The sequence below is a fragment of the Borostomias antarcticus genome (assembly GCF_949987555.1).
Source record: "Borostomias antarcticus genome assembly, chromosome: 15".
Classification (NCBI taxonomy): domain Eukaryota; kingdom Metazoa; phylum Chordata; class Actinopteri; order Stomiiformes; family Stomiidae; genus Borostomias; species Borostomias antarcticus.
In genome coordinates, this window is record NC_140248.1 from 12,673,296 (window position 1) to 12,692,988 (window position 19,693).

The 19,693-nt window shown below is 50.6% G+C and overlaps 1 protein-coding gene across 1 annotated transcript; it reads left to right on the plus strand.

Annotated features, from left to right (window-relative positions):
• On the plus strand, nucleotides 1-19,251 carry taf1 (TAF1 RNA polymerase II, TATA box binding protein (TBP)-associated factor). Its single transcript, XM_084450103.1, has 40 exons — nucleotides 1-15; nucleotides 602-720; nucleotides 896-1,019; nucleotides 1,109-1,225; nucleotides 1,337-1,459; nucleotides 1,617-1,858; nucleotides 1,948-2,163; nucleotides 2,516-2,758; nucleotides 2,887-3,088; nucleotides 3,236-3,343; nucleotides 3,461-3,628; nucleotides 4,171-4,298; nucleotides 4,437-4,544; nucleotides 4,667-4,840; nucleotides 5,038-5,211; nucleotides 5,321-5,425; nucleotides 5,524-5,724; nucleotides 5,864-6,005; nucleotides 6,960-7,090; nucleotides 7,445-7,525; nucleotides 7,627-7,776; nucleotides 8,246-8,365; nucleotides 8,451-8,626; nucleotides 8,892-9,124; nucleotides 9,220-9,427; nucleotides 9,598-9,769; nucleotides 10,046-10,257; nucleotides 10,433-10,541; nucleotides 10,881-10,979; nucleotides 11,358-11,535; nucleotides 11,672-11,739; nucleotides 12,032-12,154; nucleotides 12,304-12,396; nucleotides 13,614-13,698; nucleotides 14,030-14,097; nucleotides 15,428-15,544; nucleotides 16,976-17,071; nucleotides 17,231-17,447; nucleotides 17,847-18,021; nucleotides 18,422-19,251. The coding sequence occupies exons 2-40, from the start codon at nucleotides 607-609 to the stop codon at nucleotides 18,642-18,644; spliced, it is 5,823 nt and encodes a 1,940-aa protein (XP_084306229.1). The 5' UTR covers nucleotides 1-15; nucleotides 602-606; the 3' UTR covers nucleotides 18,645-19,251.
• Nucleotides 19,252-19,693: the final 442 nt, after the last annotated feature.

Below are 19,693 nucleotides of genomic sequence, written 5' to 3' on the forward strand. Positions count from 1 at the left end.
TGCTTGCACGTCGAGGTACGTAAACAAATGAAACTCATAGCTGGATGACTACTTTTCTTTCAGTACAAGGGCCTGTACAGTAGTTTAAAGTTTTCAACGTTTATTCAAATCGGACAATTTCTGCTTAGAGAGAAAGGAGGAGGTTTAGGACGATAAGCCTAGCTAACTGCTAGGTTTATGGTTGCACACAGCTTACCTAGCTAACGTTAGCTAGGCTAGCCTGTTAAAGTGCTCTCTCTTTCTAGATGCCTATTACACCGTATTACACCTAAAGTTAGCTGGCTACAACCCGACTGACCTTAGGTAGCTAAGTAGTCTGCACCTGAGCTTCATCCGAGTAAAGAAAGTAAAGTTAGGCTACGCTTAGCTAGCCAGTTGAGTGTTACCCATCATACTCACTTAATCATGTTACCATCACAGTCAACAGTAGCTAGCTGAATGATTGGTGGATTGAATTAGTGGCTATGATGCAGCTAGGTCAGAATAGGTGAGGTGGCATGTTTAAGTTTATTAAAGCATACATTGTATGCGCTAACGACTAGCTAGTTGATATGGTGTATACATACTAGTAATAAATGTCGAATGTCTCCCCCTACCTCAGTCAGGATGTCGGACTCGGACAGTGATGAAGACCAAGACCGCCCTTTCTCTCTCACTGGCTTCCTCTTTGGGAACATCAACGAAGATGGCCAGTTGGAGGGTGACAGTGTGCTGGACACTGTGAGTGTGTTGACTTAAGATTTGGGGACGATTACAAGAGAAACGCATGCAAGCCACAAAGAACAAAACCAACGTGTGTGTGGTGTGAATAGTTGCACATAATTACGGCACAAATAAGTAATTATTACTATTTTGTTTATTGATTTGGTATGCATTTGGTATCGTCCCATCCTAGGAATCCAAGAAGCATTTGGCCGGCCTGGGCTCCCTGGGTCTGAGCACGCTCATCACCGAGATCACGGCCAGTGAAGAAGACGACAACGAGGAGGACAGAGACACCGACGGCACAGACGCCGACGGTGAGAGAGGAAGGGTCTGTAAGAACAGGGTTGTATCTCTGTGCTGCTGGGAATGAAGTATGACACGGCTATGCCGCCTTCCTCTGCAGGCTGGGTGAAGAGCACGGAGGATGCAGTGGATTACTCTGACATCAGCGAGGTGGCTGAGGACGAGACTAAGAAGTACCGCCAGGCCATGGGGACCCTCCAGCCCGCTAGGAGAACAGGTGAGAGATTCATCTGTTATTTGTATGGCTGTAGTAGATTTGATCACAAAGTAAATATGTCTTAATGTCTGAGGTTTTACAAGAGACTTAATATCGTCTGTTTGTTTTCAGATGATGATGATGACTATGATGCGGATTGTGAAGACATCGACGCCAAGCTGATGCCCCCTCCTCCTCCACCCTCTCTCCTGACAACGGGCAAGAAAGAGGATGTATCCCAGCCGACTGCCAGTGGTGAGGACAGTAGTCATAATCATTAAACATAACTGTATTAAGTCTGTGTGACCCATTTGATGTAAAAAAAATAATAATAAAAAATAATAATAATAATTGTCGGACAAACCCCAAGTTTCTTCAAGCCCCGTGTGCTGTGCTGTGCGTCTCTCCACAGTCGGGGACGAAGGAGACGGGATCATCCTGCCCTCCATCATCGCCCCCTCCTCTCTGGTGGACAAGGTGGACTTTAGCAGCTCCTCGGACTCTGAGTCAGAGACAGACCGGCCCAGCCAGGGCGCCGGGTTAGGCGGCCCGCCAGGCAGCCTCACCCTTCCCCTGGCTGGCATCATGCAGAAGGACGCCGCCAAAGCCCTCCCTGGTGTCACAGAGCTCTTCCCCGTGTTCAGGCCTGGGAGGGTGAGGTGTACTTGGAATTGGAGATCGTATCGTTCTCCCTTTATCAGAAGGGCAGTATTTTACAACTTCTCCATACCCCCCTACCCCAGGTGCTGCGATTCTTACGACTGTTTGGCCCTGGGAAGAACATGCCGTCTGTGTGGAGGAGTGCTCGGAGGAAGAGGAAGAGGAAGCACCGTGACCCCCAGCCGGGAACACCTCCTCCAGAAGGGGAACCGATGGAGCAAGGCCCAGAGAAGAAGTCTGGCTGGGACTACGAGTATGCTCTCCCTCCACCCCCAGAGCAGTGTCTCTCTGACGACGAGGTGAGTGCATGTTGCCTTAGGTTCTGCCCCAACCAACGCCAACCAACACCAATGTTGGATTGGTGCGCCATGTTTGCTGGTGACTGTTGGCGTTGGTTGGATGGATTTTCAGCTGAATTTTAAACCTCCAACAACTGCCAACTTTAGAATGCTGGGTGTTGGTTGGCATTGGTTGGGGCGGTGTGCAGACACCTTTAGGTGTATAAGATAAGAACCTGTTATATCTTGACAGGACTATTGAGCACTTCCACTGCTATTTATAACCGTACAAGGTTAGTTGAGAGCTCAGTCTAGTGGTGTGACCATCTGACTATTGCTCAGTATGTGTTTCCCTCTCTACCTTCAACTCCAGATCACCATGATGGCCCCAGTGGAGTCCAAATTCTCCCAGGCCTCGGGTGACGGGGACAAGGTGGCTGAGTCCCGGCCCAAGGTGGCGGAATGGCGCTACGGTCCGGCCCAGCTGTGGTACGACATGCTAGGGGTGCCCGAGGACGGCAGCAGCTTTCACTATGGCTTCAAGATGAAGGAGGAGCAGAGTGAGGAGTTTGAGAAGCAGGAGAAGCCTGAACCTGCGCCAGAACCCAACAAAGAGGTATGAACTCCCACATCGACTGGCGAGGCCTGATTTCAGAGTTAAGAGTTCCGCAAGGATTATTCAACCGCTTCTCAAGCATGAAAGTTGACTCCTCTGTTTCTCCCTGTGTGTCCGTCTGCGTTAAGGAGCTGACGAATGAGGAACAGGAGAAAGAAGCCCTGGAGAATGAGCTCTTCCTGATGGTCACCCAGCTGCAGTGGGAGGATGACATCATCTGGAATGGGGAGGATGTCAAGCACAAAGGCACTAAGACCCAGCGAGCCAGTCTAGCGGGGTGGCTGCCCTCTAGCATGACTCGCAACGCCAATGCCTACAATGCACAGCAGGGTGAGTGACCCTCCGTCTGCTGCCCAGAACACGGCATACAGTAACCTAGACGGTAAGCTGGGTGCCATCCCACCCTAGCTGCTGTAGATTGGTTAGGTGCTCAGTGTGATAACTGTGTGTCCGTCTGCGTTTGTTTGAACCTGCCAGGTCTTAGCAGAAGTAACTCCCAGCTGGTGCCCCCCACCCCTCCGCCCATGCCCAAAGCCCCCTCGCTCTCTGGGTCCAAGCGGGACAAACACAGCCATGACCATCAAGGTACAATGAGATTGACGTGCAGGGCTGCAGTGTCCTATTATACCTATAGCACACCCCACATTTGTCTTCTAGTGAACAGAAACGACCTGTTGATCCGCCCTCTGTGCTTCCCCTCAGCCTCCCACGAGGACGACGCCCCCTGGTTCTCCATCTTCCCAATCGACAGCGAGGAGCTGGTGTATGGGCGCTGGGAGGACAACATCATCTGGGACGACCAGGCCATGGAGCGCATGCTGTCCCCCCCGGTCCTCACCCTGGACCCCAACGATGAGAACATCATCCTAGGTAGCCGCCGACTGTCCGCTTTCACGAGGAGAGAAGTTATTTTCAATTCCTGCAACATTTTTTTCCTCCATAACATTTGTGTGTCTCTTCAGCTGTGGCTCAGGAGGTAGAGCGGGCTGTCCAATGATCGTAGGGTCGACAGTTTGAATGAGAGGCTATTGTAAAGTGCTTTGGATAAAAGCGCTATACAAGTGCAGTCTATTTACCATTTACCATTCTGTATACCTCTATTATTGTCTGTTGTTGGCTTTTTTTGTCTTTATGTGCTTATGTTTTTTGTTGCATTCGTGTTTATGTTTAGCTGCTATTGTTGATGTATTAGTTATTATTGATGTATTCTGTGCTTCTAACATGCTTTTATCTTCTAGCCCACCTCCCTTTCCCCTTAAGTGTCTCTTGTCACTTCCCAGGCTGCCATTGTAAATAAGAATCTGTTCTTAATGACCGGCCTGGCGAAATAAAGGTTAAATAAAGCGGAATCTCTGGCCCCTTTGGTGGATGTCTCTGAGCTGATTCGTCCTCTTGACCTCGTCCTTCTGCAGAGATCCCAGATGAGAAGGAAGAGAGGACGTCTCACTCTCCATCCAAGGAGAACAAGAAGGAGTCGGCGCTGAAGAAGAGTCGCATCCTGCTGGGAAAGACCGGGGTGATAAAGGACGAGCCACAGCAGGTCAGTACGAGCCTGGATAGAGCTAGCGGACATGCTTAGGTCAGATCGACCCCGGATCATGCCGGTCAATAGCGAGGAGGAATGCAGCCTGCTTGCTAACCCGACGAACCCCTCCCTCGCTGTTCTGCCTGCCTGCAGAACATGTCCCAGCCAGAGGTGAAGGACCCATGGAACCTGTCCAACGATGAGTTCTACTACCCCAAGCAGCAGGGCCTGAGGGGTAGTTTTGGCGGCAACATCATCCAGGTGAGCGGTGCATTCCTGCTGTACCCCCATTCCTAAAATGGCTGATTAGCCAGACTTTGTCAGATGCAAGATGTTGTTGTTTTTGCCTCCCCTTGTCTGACTACATCTCTCTCTCATTGCAGCACTCCATCCCTGCTGTGGAGCTCAGGCAGCCCTTCTTCCCCACCCACATGGGCCCCATGAAGCTGCGTCAGTTCCACCGGCCCTCCCTGAAGAAGTACTCGTTCGGGACCCTGTCTCAGCCGGGCCCTCATGCTGCCCAGCCCCTGCTCAAACAGATCAAGAAGAAGGCCAAGGTGAGAAGCCAGCCCACCTCAAACCACGCTGGTTCAGCTTAACACAAATGGGATTTCGATGCTTTTTCAGCAAACATGCCACTGTGTTTCACTGTAGATACTTGTGTGTGTGTGCGTGTGTGCGTGTGTGTGTGCGCGCGTGTGCGTGTGTGCGTGTGTCTGTCGTCGGTGCTTGACTGTGCTGTCTTTGGTCCCAGATGCGGGAGCAGGAACGCCAGGCCTCAGGCGGGGGCGACATGTTCTTCATGCGGACGGCTCAGGACCTGACGGGCAAAGACGGCGACCTGATCCTGGCGGAGTACAGCGAGGAGTACGCCCCTCTCATCATGCAAGTCGGCATGGCCACCAAGATCAAAAACTACTACAAGAGAGTGAGTCCCGGTAGCTGCGGCATGCCGTCAACTCCTCTGCAGATCAGCACTTCAAACTAGTGACCTGTGTTTGTTCATTTATACTGTTAATGTCTTTTTTGCCCCTCAGAAACCGGGGAAAGACCCTGGAGCGCCAGACTGTAAGTACGGTGAGACGGTGTACTGTCACACGTCACCCTTCCTGGGCTCCCTGCACCCTGGACAGCTGCTGCAGGTCAGTCTCCTCGTCAGGGTCGCTGAGCTTTGACCCCCCCTCTAATAACAACCAAATACTCACGGACAAGTCATTTCTGCTTCGCATTCGTCTCGTAGGCTTTCGAGAACAACCTTTTCCGCGCCCCCATCTACCTGCACAAGATGCTAGAGACCGATTTCCTGGTGCTGCGCACGCGGCAGGGCTACTTCATCAGAGAGCTGGTGGACATATTCGTGGTCGGCCAGGAGTGTCCCCTCTACGAGGTTCCTGGGCCCAATTCCAAACGGGCCAACACCCATATCAGAGACTTCTTGCAGGTATTCCTGTAAAACACTATACCACGCACACTTATCACATCTGTCTCTCCAAGCCAACGGCCCGTATGCGCCGTGCGCACTCCTGTACGCACCTCATCCTCCTCATCCTCCTCATCCATCCCCTCTTCTCATTCCGTAGGTGTTCATCTATCGCTTGTTCTGGAAGAGTAAAGATCGCCCGCGGAGGATTCGCATGGAGGACATAAAGAAGGCGTTCCCTTCGCATTCAGAGAGCAGCATCCGCAAACGCCTCAAACTCTGCGCCGACTTCAAGCGTACAGGTAGACTGGCTCTGTCCGCGGCCCGGCCAGCGTCTGCCGTCAGCCCTGGCGGTCATGTCATCTGTTGCTCGTTGTAGTCAAATAATGCGCACACATCCACGCTATTCCACACGTGCAGGATAAGAAAGTGGTCAATTTGGAAAAGGGCAGATTGTCCTTCGTAAACTGCCATTATGTATACTATCCTCGCCATTATGATAAACAAACAACAGAGGAAAAGAAGAATATCCCATGGTGATTTAATAGGGTACCACATTTCGACCTACAGGGATTTGTTTCGACCTACATTGTACCCTATTAAATCACCTATTAAATCACCTATTAAATCCCAGCGGGAGCATAAAAACAGTGTGCAGATTTCTTCTTTTCCACTGTTGTTTGTTTATCATAATGGCAAGGATACGTATACATATGGTAGCTTACAAAGGACAATCTGCCTCATTCACCTGTACATTACTGTTCAGCAGTTCTGGTTTTGTCTCACCTCTCCACTCTTGTGTCCTGTCAGGGAAGTGCATAGCTATTAGAGAGGAGATCTGTGCCATGTTTAGCTGTGCGAGATCAAAGACAGTATGCCTTACTTTGACAGACAGGCGACTGCAAAGACAGTGGGCAGCCTATTATCACTATTATGGAAGTTACTGTGAAGGTAAGAAGCAGACTGATGAGGAGAGCAGAAGGTACTGCAGATGAACAGGAGTCACGATCTTATACACAGCTTACACCAACAAAACACACCTGACTTTTGATTGACGGTATAACATTTGTCACAGCATTCCAACTTTTAAGTATACAATGTCTGTAAGGCCAGGAGACGACAGGGAAGGAGAAAGGCTGTGAGGATAAGTAGGCTGATGAGTCATAGTTAGGCTGGAGTGGACGTTGCTAAAGTAGAGTTGAGTTTACTTTATTAACAGTACAAGTGAAGCTGATTGGCTCTTCTCCGTTGCCCAGGGATGGACTCTAACTGGTGGGTGCTGAAGCCTGACTTCAGGCTGCCGACAGAGGAGGAGATCCGAGCCATGGTCTCTCCAGAGCAGTGCTGTAGCTACTACAGCATGCTGGTGGCTGAGCAGAGGCTGAAGGTGAGACTGGCGAACCCAGCTACTACACTTATCTGTGTCTGCTAGGGATCTCTTAACTGTGTTCACACCAAACGCGCCGCAGATTTTCACCTTGCATTATCTCACGCGAGTTTGACCACGGAATCTCACGGGAACTCTTTCTTCAAGTTGAAAAATGTTAACCCGGGCGAAAATTGCGCGCCATTCGCGTCGCATCATTCGCCTCGTCCACGCCGCCCAGTGCAACTTTGCATCTACTCACTTCGACTCGCGTCTCTGCGTTGACTTGTGTGTAGTCAAATTCACGCCGCGTTTGGTGTGAACACAGTATTACTCTGCTGGTCTTTCTATATCTGGTCTCACTCTCTCCTCCAGGATGCTGGCTATGGGGAAAAGTCCTTCTTCGCCCCCGAGGAAGAGAATGAAGAAGACTTCCAGATGAAGATCGATGATGAGGTGCAGCTTCCCTTGCTTGCTGATCAAGAGTATAAAATTCAGTCTTTACCGGAAAAAAAAAGAATAGCACATAATCTCACGGTTTCATGTGTTCCATCTAGGTCCGCACAGCGCCCTGGAACACGACGCGAGCCTTCATCGCCGCCATGAAGGGGAAGTGCCTCCTGGAGGTCACGGGCGTGGCCGACCCCACGGGCTGCGGAGAGGGCTTCTCCTACGTCAAAGTCCCCAACAAACCCACCCAGCAGAAGGTATGGTGCATTCGTTTGTGGTCAGAGCTGGCAAGTCGCAAGTGGCAAAATACCTACCTCCGACCTGTGTTCATTCGAGCTATAGCGAATGATATGATGATGATATGATATGATATTGACGCAGCCGGCAACTGGGGGCTGAGAAACATATCCGAATTTGCGACGAGGAAGTGCGAGTTCATGCAGAGTTTTATTTAATAATTCCTAGTAGCAAGTCGCAATTTGCCACCTCACAGTTATAAACGAACGCACCAGTAGCCCCGTTCTGCCACTGACCCCGCCCCCGACGGCCGGGACGTTGGGCTGTCGTGTTTGACAGCAACACTCTGAGGCTGTTGGATGACCATATTTGTGTGGTGTTCAGGCGTGCTCTGCTGTTTGTGTGTGTGTGTGGTGTTCAGGCGTGCTCTGCTGTGTGTGTGTGTCTGGTGTTCAGGTGTGCTCTGCTGTGTTTGTGTCTGGTGTTCAGGACGACAGGGAGCCACAGCCCGCCAAGAAGACGGTGACAGGGACGGATGCCGACCTCAGGAGACTGTCGCTGAAGAACGCCAAGCAGCTGCTGCGCAAGTTCGGGGTCCCCGAGGAGGAGGTAACGACATAGTAATAACAAGCTCGCTATCTCTGCAACCACTGGGAGGGATAGTCTCTCAAGAGTGTGTGTGTGTGTGTTTCAGATCAAGAAGCTGTCGCGTTGGGAGGTGATTGACGTGGTGCGGACCATGTCGACGGAGCAGGCCCGCTCTGGCGAGGGGCCCATGAGTAAGTTCGCCCGAGGCTCCCGCTTCTCTGTGGCCGAACACCAGGAGCGCTACAAGGAGGAGTGCCAGAGGATCTTCGACCTGCAGAACAAGTAAGCCTCCACAAGCCTGAACCATTCTGTTGGAATCGGCCATCTCCGAACCCGCCGTTTTATAGCAGTTATTTATTGATCGTTCTTATGTTTTCTAATGCACATATTTTGTATGACCCATTGATTCTTCTGTTCTATCTTTCTCTTGCTGTAATGCCCAAATTTCCCCTCCTGGGATCATTAAACCTATCGCTTATCTTATTTTACAAACAGAGTCGTTGTGCACAGTAGATGTTATGAGACATGGCGCCTCCCTCTCTCCCAGGGTGCTGGAGTCCACGGAGGTCCTGTCCACCGACACGGACAGCAGCTCCGCGGAGGACAGCGACTTCGAGGAGATGGGGAAGAACATCGAGAACATGCTGCAGAACAAGAAGACCAGCTCCCAGCTGTCGCGCGAGAGGGAGGAGCAGGAGAGGAAGGAGCTGCAGCGCATGCTGCTGGGCGAGGAGAGCGACCGCGACCACAAGGGACGCAAGGAGCGCCGCAAGGGCTTCTGTGAGTGCGCCGGCGTGTGCGTTTTTGACCCGGTTGCGTTTCCCGTTTGTGGCTAGTAACGAACGGCGGGTGTATGATCCCTCTGTGTCCTGCAGCCAGCGCTTTGTCCACCGGCTCCCACAAGGACGACGACGCGTCCTCGGTCACCAGTCTGAACTCCTCGGCCACCGGACGCCGCCTCAAGATCTACCGCACCTTCAGGGACGAGGACGGTAAGGAGTACGTCCGCTGCGAGACCGTGCGCAAGCCCTCGGTGATCGACGCCTACACCAGGATCAGGACCACCAAGGACGACGAGTTCATGTGAGTCATGCCCCCACTGCTGTGTGTGTGTGTTTTTGTGTGTCTGTCTGTGTGTGCGTGTGTGTCTTTGTACCTGTCTTTGTATGTTGTGTGTGTGTGTGCGCGCGTGAATGCATGCGTGCGCCTGTATACTCCGGCACTAAGATGAGGTCTGTCCTTGGCGAGGGCAGAAGGAAGTTTGCGCTGTTTGACGAGCAGCACCGCGAGGAGATGAGGAAGGAGCGCCGGCGCATCCAGGAGCAGCTGAGGAGGCTGAAGCGCAACCAGGAGAAGGACAAGTTCAAGGGCCCGCCGGAGAAGAAGGCCAAGAAGATCAAGGAGAGGCCAGACCTCAAGGTAAAAGTAAGCTTGCCGACTTTGTTACCCTACTTACTACTCTCTCCTCTTGGTTGTCCTGACCTGCTTTTAATCAACCCAGCTAAACCTTTGCTTGTTTGGTGTGATCATTTCCAATGTAATTATAAAGTATCCGGTGATGGATTTCCTGATTTTTAGCATGTTAGCATTAGCATTTTAGCATGTTAGCATTAGCATTTTAGCACGATCCATCATGCGAGTGTGGCCCTGGGGGGTGTCTGCTCTGTTTTTGAATAGTTCTCTATCGGTACTCTGCCCTAGCTAAAGTGCGGCGCCTGCGGAGCCATCGGCCACATGCGCACCAACAAGTTCTGCCCGCTGTACTACCAAACCAACGCCCCGCCCTCCAACCCCGTCGCCATGACGGAGGAGCAGGAGGAGGAGCTGGAGAAGACGGTCATCCATAACGACAACGAGGAGCTCATCAAAGTGGAGGGCACCAAGATCGTCCTGGGCAAGCAGCTCATCGAGAGGTACGGCACGCACACACACACACACACACACACACACAAACGCACACACACCAGTTCCAACCTGAATTCTAGCTTTTGACAACAGACCACTCTGTTTCTGTTGTTCATCTTGATGTGTGTAAGAAAAGTTCAGGCTTAGTAAATCACTGTCCTGTCTGACCCCACCCCCCTCCAGTGCTGATGAGGTGCGCAGGAAGTCCCTGGTGCTGAAGTTCCCCAAACAGCAGCTGCCTCCCAAGAAGAAGAGGCGCGTTGGGACCGCTGTGCACTGTGACTACCTCAACGTGAGCCTCTTTAAGCTTACTCACTATGTACACCTGCAGATGTGAACGTACATGTAGACGGTTGGTTGGTTGGTTGGTTGGTTGGTTGGTTGGTTGGTTGGTTGGTTGACTGGCTGGTTGGTTGGTTGGTTTGGCTGGTTGGCTGGCTGGCTGGTTGGTTGGTTTGGTTGGCTGGCTGGTTGGTTGGTTGGTTGGCTGGTTGGCTGGTTGGCTGGCTGGCTGGCTGGTTGGTTGGTTGGTTGGTTGGTTGGTTGGTTGGCTGGTTGGTTGGCTGGTTGGTTGGCTGGTTGGTTGGCTGGTTGGCTTTTGTTGTTTCTGAAACCTGTCGTCCTCCCACAGAGACCACACAAGTCCATCCACCGGCGACGCACCGACCCCATGGTGACCCTGTCCTCTGTCCTGGAGAGCGTCATCAACGACATGAGGGATCACCCCAACGTGAGATCACACACACTGCACTTAACACTTTCTCCCATTTGAATAATTTATTTATGTCCACATAAATAGAAATACAAAGGACATAAACACTAACAATGCCGTCAGACATTAGGAGACAGTCAGTTGACTGTCAGGACTTGGCACCAATCACATTATTACGTACAGTACAGTACACACACAAGATGATGACAATGACAGGTCAGAAAGACACATTAGCCTAGTTCTTGGGTATAGAAAACAGCGCCTCCTCCATATTGAGCGTCTCCCAATAATGACACACACACACGTAAACACACACACACACACACCCCCAGTAGCTATATCCTCACGACGTGCACGCAGACCCTTTTAACTGCCGACTACGCCCCTGTCGCACAGACCTACCCCTTCCACACACCGGTCAACGCCAAGGTGGTGAAGGACTACTACAAGATCATCACGCGCCCCATGGACCTGCAGACGCTGCGGGAGAACGTGCGCAAGCGGATGTACCCGTCGCGCGAGGAGTTCCGCGAGAACGTGGAGATGATCGTCAAGAATAGCGCCACATACAATGGTACAAAAACTCTACAAGGCTGTACTGTGGATAGTGATAATGACATTATTTTCGCATTATTATTAGTGATGTACGAAGATTGTATTTTCCCATGGAATGTGTGTATCTAATACGTGTGTGTGTGTGGTACAACCAGGGGCAAAGCATCCAATTACCCAGGTGGCTCAGTCTATGCTGGACCTTTGTGATGAGAAACTGAAAGAGGTGAGTTCAAGATTTCTTTATTGTTACGTCCTTCGTACATAGTATGAGGGTAAAATGCTTGGATTTTGGCTCATCAAAGTTGGCCCAGTGTATGATCTATTTCTCTCTGCCTCTCTCCTCTACCTCCCCTCCCTCTTTCCCCTCTTTCTTCCTCTCTCTCCCTCTCTCTCTCTCTCCGTCTCTCTCCCTCCCTCCCTCCCTCTGTCCCTCTCTCTCTCCCTCCCTCCCTCTCTATCGTTCTCTCTCCATGCTTGCCCTGTGTGACCCTGGCCACCCTGGTGTTTGTGAGCAGAAGGAGGACAGGCTGGTGAGGCTGGAGAAAGCCATCAACCCACTGCTGGACGACGACGACCAGGTGGCCTTCTCCTTCATCCTGGACAACATCGTCACTCAGAAGATGATGGCTGTGCCTGAGGTGAGTGGACCACCTTCACGTCGTCTCCTGCCTGTCTGGAGATCCATCGGCCATCAGTACCCCTTCACTTAGTAGTCTGACTCAACCAACTCGTTTGGTTGAGTTTGTGACTAATCCATCTCTCCTGTCTTCTCTTCTTCTCTCTCCAGTCCTGGCCATTCCACCATCCTGTCAACAAGAAGTTTGTTCCAGATTATTACAAGGTGATCGTCACCCCGATGGACCTGGAGAACACCCGCAAGGTGAGATGGCAAAACCTCCCGTAAGATACAAGCACATCATGTAACATTACATTACATTACAGTAATTTAGTAGATGTTTTTATCCAAAGCGACTAACAATAATTGCATTTAACGTAGGAAAAGCCAATGTACTACTACTTGCCAGAACTCACAAGTGCATCTTCTTTCTAAAACAAGTGACTAAGAGCATAATCTAGTGCTGAAGGCAAAGTGCAAGAATAGCAATCTAAAGTACAATGCAATACAATAAGTGCTTAGGAGGGAGGATTGTTGTACTTCTTGAAGAGATGAGTTTTGAGCCTGCGACGAAAGATGGGCAGCGACTCTGCTGTCCTGGCATCAGTGAGCAGTTCATTCCACCACTGCAGGGCCAGGACAGAGAAGAGCCGTGACCGTGTCGATCGACCGTAGGGGCCTCGGAGTGATGGGGCAACCAGTCGCCCCGAGGTAGCAGAACGTAGCGGTCGGGAGGGGGTGTAGGGTTTGACCATGGCCTGGAGATAGGAGGGGGCTGGTTCTTTCATTGCCCTGTAGGCTAGCGCCAGAGTTTTAAACTGGATGCGAGCTGCTACAGGGAGCCAGTGTAGGGAACGGAGAAGGGAGGTTGTGTGGGAGAACTTGGGGTGGTTGTACACCAGGCGAGCAGCGGCTTTCTGGACAAGTTCCAGAGGTTTAATGGCTGACGCTGGGACCCCAGCCTGTAAGATACCAGCACATCCCTTAAGATACCAGCACATCCCGTAAGATACCAGCACATCCCTTAAGATACCAGCACATCCCATAAGATACCAGCACATCCCATAAGATACCAGCACATTCCGTAAGATACCAGCACATCCCATAAGATACCAGCACATCCCATAAGATACCAGCACATCCCATAAGATACCAGCACATTCCGTAAGATACCAGCACATCCCATAAGATACCAGCACATCCCATAAGATACCAGCACATCCCATAAGATACCAGCACATTCCGTAAGATACCAGCACATCCCTTAAGATACCAGCACATCCCGTAAGATACCAGCACATCCGTTTCGATGAATGGATGGATGAATGGATGGATGGTAGGAAGGTAGGTAGGTATGTAGGAACGTAGGGAGGAAGGGAGGTAGGAAGGAAGGTAGGAAGGTAGGAAGGAAGGTAGGAAGACAACAGGAAAGGATAATAACTTAATGATCTGTCTTTCTCTCTTGTTATGTGGTCCAACAGAACATCTCCAAACACAAGTACCAGAACCGCGATGTGTTCCTGTCTGACGTCAGTCTCATTCACACTAACAGTGTCAGTTACAACGGTGAGATCTCTGCAGCTGTATGTCGGGCCTCCCTGCTTTACCTCCACAGAACAAACATTTATTACCTAGAGCACTTGAGCATTTCATTGTACTTCAGCAGCACTGAACATTTCATTGGGCTGTACAGTATACATATAACAAATAACCACCCTTGAATAAAAATCCCTGAATCCTTCCTCACAAGAAGCAACGATCAACCCGTGATCTATGGTTTTTATATCATTAGACATCATTACGCTTGTGAAAACTGAAACAACTTGACATAACAGCTGATTTATGTCCTGATGATAGAAATGTTGTGTACTGCTCTGTTTGTGTGCGCGTTCTACAGGCCCGGATAGTCCTTACACCAAGACCGCCCTGGACATAGTCAATGTGTGCAAGCAGACCCTGGCAGAGGTTTGTGTGTTTGTCACTTGCTCTTTGTCACATCAGTGACTACTGTTTATAACTTGAGTTTTTTTTCTAGTTAAGGTTAAGGCCTATCTCTCACCCACTGACTTCAAACGAGTTATTCATGCTTTTATTACCTCTCGCTTAGACTACTAATTATTTTATTACCTCTCGATTAGACTACTGTAATTCGACTACTTTGTATGTGGGTGTAGAACAGTTGTCTCCATCGTCTGCAGCTAGTACAAAATGCAGCCGCTTGTCTTTTAACTGGTAAAAGAAAGTGTGATCCCATAACACCAGTATTAGTCTACTGTCTGCTTCCTGTCTGCCCCAGAATTGATTTTAAGATTTTGGTCCTTGTTTTTAAGGCTTTAAATGGGCTGGCGCCGCCCATCTAGCACCATCATACACCAGTTAGAGCTTTGAGGTTGACCAACCAGTTGCAACTGGATGTCTCAAAAATAGAGGCGACCAAGCCTTAGCGGAGGCGGCCCCTAATCTCTGAAACAGTTTACCTGTCCATATAAGAACTGACCAGATCCTGTCCATATAAGAAGTGACCAGACCCTGTCCATATAAGAAGTGACCAGACCATGTCCATATAAGAACTGACCAGACCCTGTCCATATAAGAACTGCCCAGACCCTGTCCATATAAGAACTGACCAGACCCTATCCATATAAGAACTGACCAGACCCTGTCCATATAAGAACTGCCCAGACCCTGTCCATATAAGAACTGACCAGACCCTGTCCATATAAGAACTGACCAGACCCTGTCCATATAAGAACTGCCCAGACCCTGTCCATATAAGAACTGACCAGACCCTGTCCATATAAGAACTGACCAGACCCTGTCCATATAAGAACTGACCAGACCCTGTCCATATAAGAACTGACCAGACCCTATCCATATAAGAACTGACCAGACCCTGTCCATATAAGAAGTGACCAGATCCTGTCCATATAAGAACTGACCAGACCCTGTCCATATAAGAACTGACCAGATCCTGTCCATATAAGAAGTGACCAGATCCTGTCCATATAAGAACTGACCAGATCCTGTCCATATAAGAACTGACCAGACCCTGTCCATATAAGAACTGACCAGACCCTGTCCATATAAGAACTGACCAGACCCTGTCCATATAAGAACTGACCAGACCCTAGGAATTTTTGTTGTTTAAGACCCTCCTCTTCTCGTTGGCATTCAATTCGAGTTGAGCTAGACCCCTCAAAGCCCTCACAATTCCGTGGATTGATGTGTGAACTCTGTGTGTTGCTCTGTGTGTGTGTGTGTGTGTGTGTGTGTGCGTGTGTGTGTGTCTCCCCAGTATGACGAGCACCTGACCCAGCTGGAGAAGGACATCTCTACTGCTAAAGAAGCTGCACTGGATGCAGCAGACCTGGACGGGCTGGACCCCATGACCCCAGGACCCTACACACCCCAGGTAGGAACACACACATGAACAGACCTGGACGGCTTGGTCCCTATGACCCCAGGACCCTAAACACCCCAGGAAGGAACCCAGACACACACACACACACACACAAACAGACCTGGGTGGCCTGGACACATTACCCCAGGACCCTACACACCCCAGGTAGGAACACACACACACACACACAAACAGACCTTGAGGGCCTGTACCCCAGGACCCTACACACCCCAGGTAGGAACACACACACACACACACAAACAGACCTGGACGGCCTGTACCCCAGGACTCTACACACCCTAGGTAGGACCACACACACACACAAACAGACCTGGACGGCATGTACCCCAGGACCCTACACACCCTAGGTAGGAACACACACACACACCTACTCACACCTGGTGAGGAGGACGGTAGTCCCTCGGTGCAGACGTGGATCCAGTCTGTCCATGGAAAGGCCCTCTAGGCTGTAGCCTCTCTATGCTGTACCTTCTCCCTCACACTCCCTAGTCTTCCTCCCTCACACTCCCTAGTCTTCCTCCCTAGCAGTCAAACCTGTGTGGTGTAGCATTCCTATAGACCGTAGTGTTTCTCTTTACTGTAGTCTCTATATTCTGTCCCTTTCTTCCTCACTGTGTTTACCTCCCCCCTGTGTCCTTTCCTTCCTCTCTCTCTCCCTCCCTCTGTGTGTGTGTGTTGTGTGTGGGTGTGTGCGCGCGTGCCCATGCGTGTGTGTGCGCGTGTGTCCGCGTGCGTGTGTGCGTTCATGCCCTTGTGTGTGCGTGTGTGTCGCGTGTGTGTGTGTGTGTGTGCGTGCCCATACATGTGCCTGCGTGTGCACGTGCATTGTGTGTGTGTGTGCGTACCCATGCGTGTGTGTGTGTGTGTGTGTGTGTGTGCGTACCCCTCCGTGTGTGTCCGCGTGCGTGCGCCCACCGCTGGGCCGGCCAGCCTGCTGACCTCTTTGACAGCGGGGCCTCTGTGAGCCTGCAGAGAGAGGCCGGCCTGTTCTCTGAAGGACCCCTCATGGCGGCTCCAGAGAAGAGAGGGGGGCAGGTACGGAGAGAGACGGCCGCGGGGCGGGGCTCCCGTCACCTCACCTCACACCCCCCTCCTCCCCCTGCTCTCCCTCCCCTTCCCTCCCCTCCATCCTTCTGCCCTCATCCGCCACTCTGCGGAGTCCGGCGGGCGGACGATCACACTGACGCGAGCTCTCGGCCATTCCGACGTGCCCCTCATTGCATTTTGACGCTCTGTGACAGAAGCGACCCTCTTTCAGTTGTCGATTGTTATTCTTTTGTCGTTTTTAGCGTTTCTGCATGTCATGCCAGCTTCTGTTTGTAAATGCGTCAGCATCCATCCCTTAAAAAAAAACGTAGCCCGACTCTGCCGTTGACCAGAAGGTTCCGCTAGTCGGTCAGTGACTGTCTGCCTGTCCCTCAGGGTCGCCATGGCAGAAGGCTAGGGGAGGAGGAGTCAGACGTTGACATTGAAGGCTTTGAGGAGGACGATGATGGCAAGCCCAAGACCCCGGCTCCTGTAAGCGCCCCCCCCCCCCCCCCCTTCGTCCCTCCCCCTAGTCCGCCGGACCCCGGAGTCCGTCGGATGTTTTGCTGTGTCATGACATGCAGTAGGGCAGTGCGACACCAACGCTCAGCAGCTCTGTCCTCTCTCCTCTTTTCCGCCGCGTCGTCCCAGGCTGAGGACGGCGACGGGGACCTGGACGACGACGACGACGACGACGAGGAGATGCTGCTGGCGCCGCGCCGGCGTCTGCACGGCCGGGAGGACGAGGACGAGGAGGAGGAGGACGGCGCCCGGCGACCCGCCCAGGCCAGCGTTCTGTACCAGGACCTGCTCATGTCGGACGGCGAGGACGACGCCAGCGAGGAGGAGGGGGACAACCCGTTCTCCTGTGAGTAGCGGCGGGCTGGGGGAGGCGGTCATGGAGGAGGACGGGACTGGAGAGATCAGTTAGATGTGGGGGGGGGGGGCGGTTGAGTTGGACTAATAACACAGATACCGGTTAATGTACCTACACCTATTATATTTTTAGTTTGCTACTCTTGCACTTTGGCCTTAGCACTAGATTATGCTCTTAGTCACTTGTTTAGAAAGGAGATGCACTTGTGAGTTCTGGTGACTAGTAGTACACCGACTTCCTACGTTAAATGCAATTATGCTAAGTTGCTTTGGATATAAGTGTCTGCTAAATGACCCTAGTGTTATGTATGAAATGTAAAATGTCCACTGTGTGCGCTCCTTGTCAGAGTTCCGCTCATAATGCCATTTGTCGCGCCCTGTCCCGTCGCAGCCATCCACCTATCGGAGAGCGGCAGCGACTCGGACAGGGAGGTGGAGCTGCGTGCTCCGCCCCCTCCCCGGGCTCACCAGGAGACAGCCCGCATGGGCCTGGAGCAGGACGAAAGCATGATGTCATACGAGGGGGAGGGGCCCGATGAAACCCACATGGAGGACAGCAACGTCAGGTATGGCATGGCGGCTAGGGGTTCAGGCTGAGTTGTTAACATATATTGCTCCTATATTATGTTCTTTACAGTAAAGTAGCGAGGGTTACAGAGTAACTACTAGCAACACCAGATTGGTGGATGGAAATGCCTCTGTGAAAGTCATTCTCCAGTTTCCCAGTTATCTTATATTTTGCTATTCATGCACTTTGGCTTTAATAGTAGATTATGCTATTGGTCACTTGTTTCGAAAGGAGATGCACTTGTGAGTTCTGGTGAGTAGTAGTACACTGACTTCCTACGTTAAATGCAATTACGTTAAATGCAATTATTGTAAGCCGCTCTGGATAAAAGCGTCTGCTAAATGACTAATGTAATGTAACCCTTTCTATTCTGTTCTCTCTCTCTCACCCTGTGCCAGTTACGGGAGCTATGAGGGGACTGTGGGTCAGACCCAGACCCAGACCTCCAGCATGGGCAATGGTGAGGGCTATGTTATGAGTGAGGAGGAGGAAGAGGAGGAGGAAGATGCTCGGAGGAGGGGTCCCAGTGTGCTGACCCAGGTCCAGCTGAGCGAGGATGAGGAGGACAGCGAGGAGTTCAGATCCATCGGGGGAGACAGCGACATAGACTCGGACAACTAGTGAACTTTTTCACACCTCACTTTATCATACCTCTCTATCTCTCTCTCTCTTTCTTTCTTTCTTTCTTTCTCTCTCTCTCTCTCTCTCTCTCTCTCTCTCTTGCGCTTTACACACACACACACACACACACACACACACACACACACAGTCAGCCAGTCACATGCACCCACTCATATTGACAGACAGTAATGCTGTTATAACCATTAATAACACCCACCTAAGAGTAGATGAGCTTTAGGATTGTTTCAATTTTTATGGTATGTCCATGTTTGCTTTCCACCCTCATTAGCATTCTTGCATTCTTGCTGGCCCCGATAAAAAAAAGCATCTGTTCTGTTGTACAAAGAATGTGTTCAAATCCTGGAGTAGATGCTTTATTCACTGTTTTCTAAATGGTACGCTCTTTTCAACGTACTGACACATGTAAATATACCTTGTGTACTTTATACTTTTCTTTCTTATAATTCTGTTTATTGATATTGTTGTGGTGCATTTTGGACTAACGTTGTTAGCTAAATAATTCCAACTCCAGCTAACATCGTTCTTGTATAGTGATAGGCCCCATTTAATTTTTGTAGTGTTGCTGTTGAGATATATGCAGCGTGTCCAGCCCTGTGTCAAGAGTATTTTCAACCTTATACTTTCTGAAAGATTGTGAATAAATGCTGACATGAAGTCATTATGAGGTTTGGTTAATCAATGATTCACAGGTTAAACAGTTGATATTTCCTCTTTTTAATTTAGGCGTATCTTCTTTATGTACAAGTAAAGATGTAATGATCAGTATTAACTCACACCCTTCATATCATAAACTCAGGTTCCCCTCTGGGAGTAGAACCTGTACTCTGATCCATAGCAATATGCGGATAACTGTAGAGGAGACTTCCAGATGAATACTTCTTTCAGAGTCTTATACAAGAAGATCACTCAGCTTGTCACACAATCATGCTGCGCATGTGTGTTGCCCTGAGCAGGCAATAAACCATAAACCATAGAGCAGTTGTGCTCTCTCTCCATACCGAGAGAGAGATAGAAAATGAAGCTGTACA

What these genes read in the sequence shown, in the direction of transcription:
- taf1 (XM_084450103.1), top strand. Translation starts at nt 607, where the DNA reads ATGTCGGACTCGGACAGTGATGAAGACCAAGACCGCCCTTTCTCTCTC. An exon ending in GTGACAGTGTGCTGGACACT is followed by an intron (nt 721 to 895) that starts GTGAGTGTGTTG and finishes GTCCCATCCTAG; the next exon opens with GAATCCAAGAAGCATTTGGC. An exon ending in TCGGGGTCCCCGAGGAGGAG is followed by an intron (nt 8,366 to 8,450) that starts GTAACGACATAG and finishes TGTGTGTTTCAG; the next exon opens with ATCAAGAAGCTGTCGCGTTG.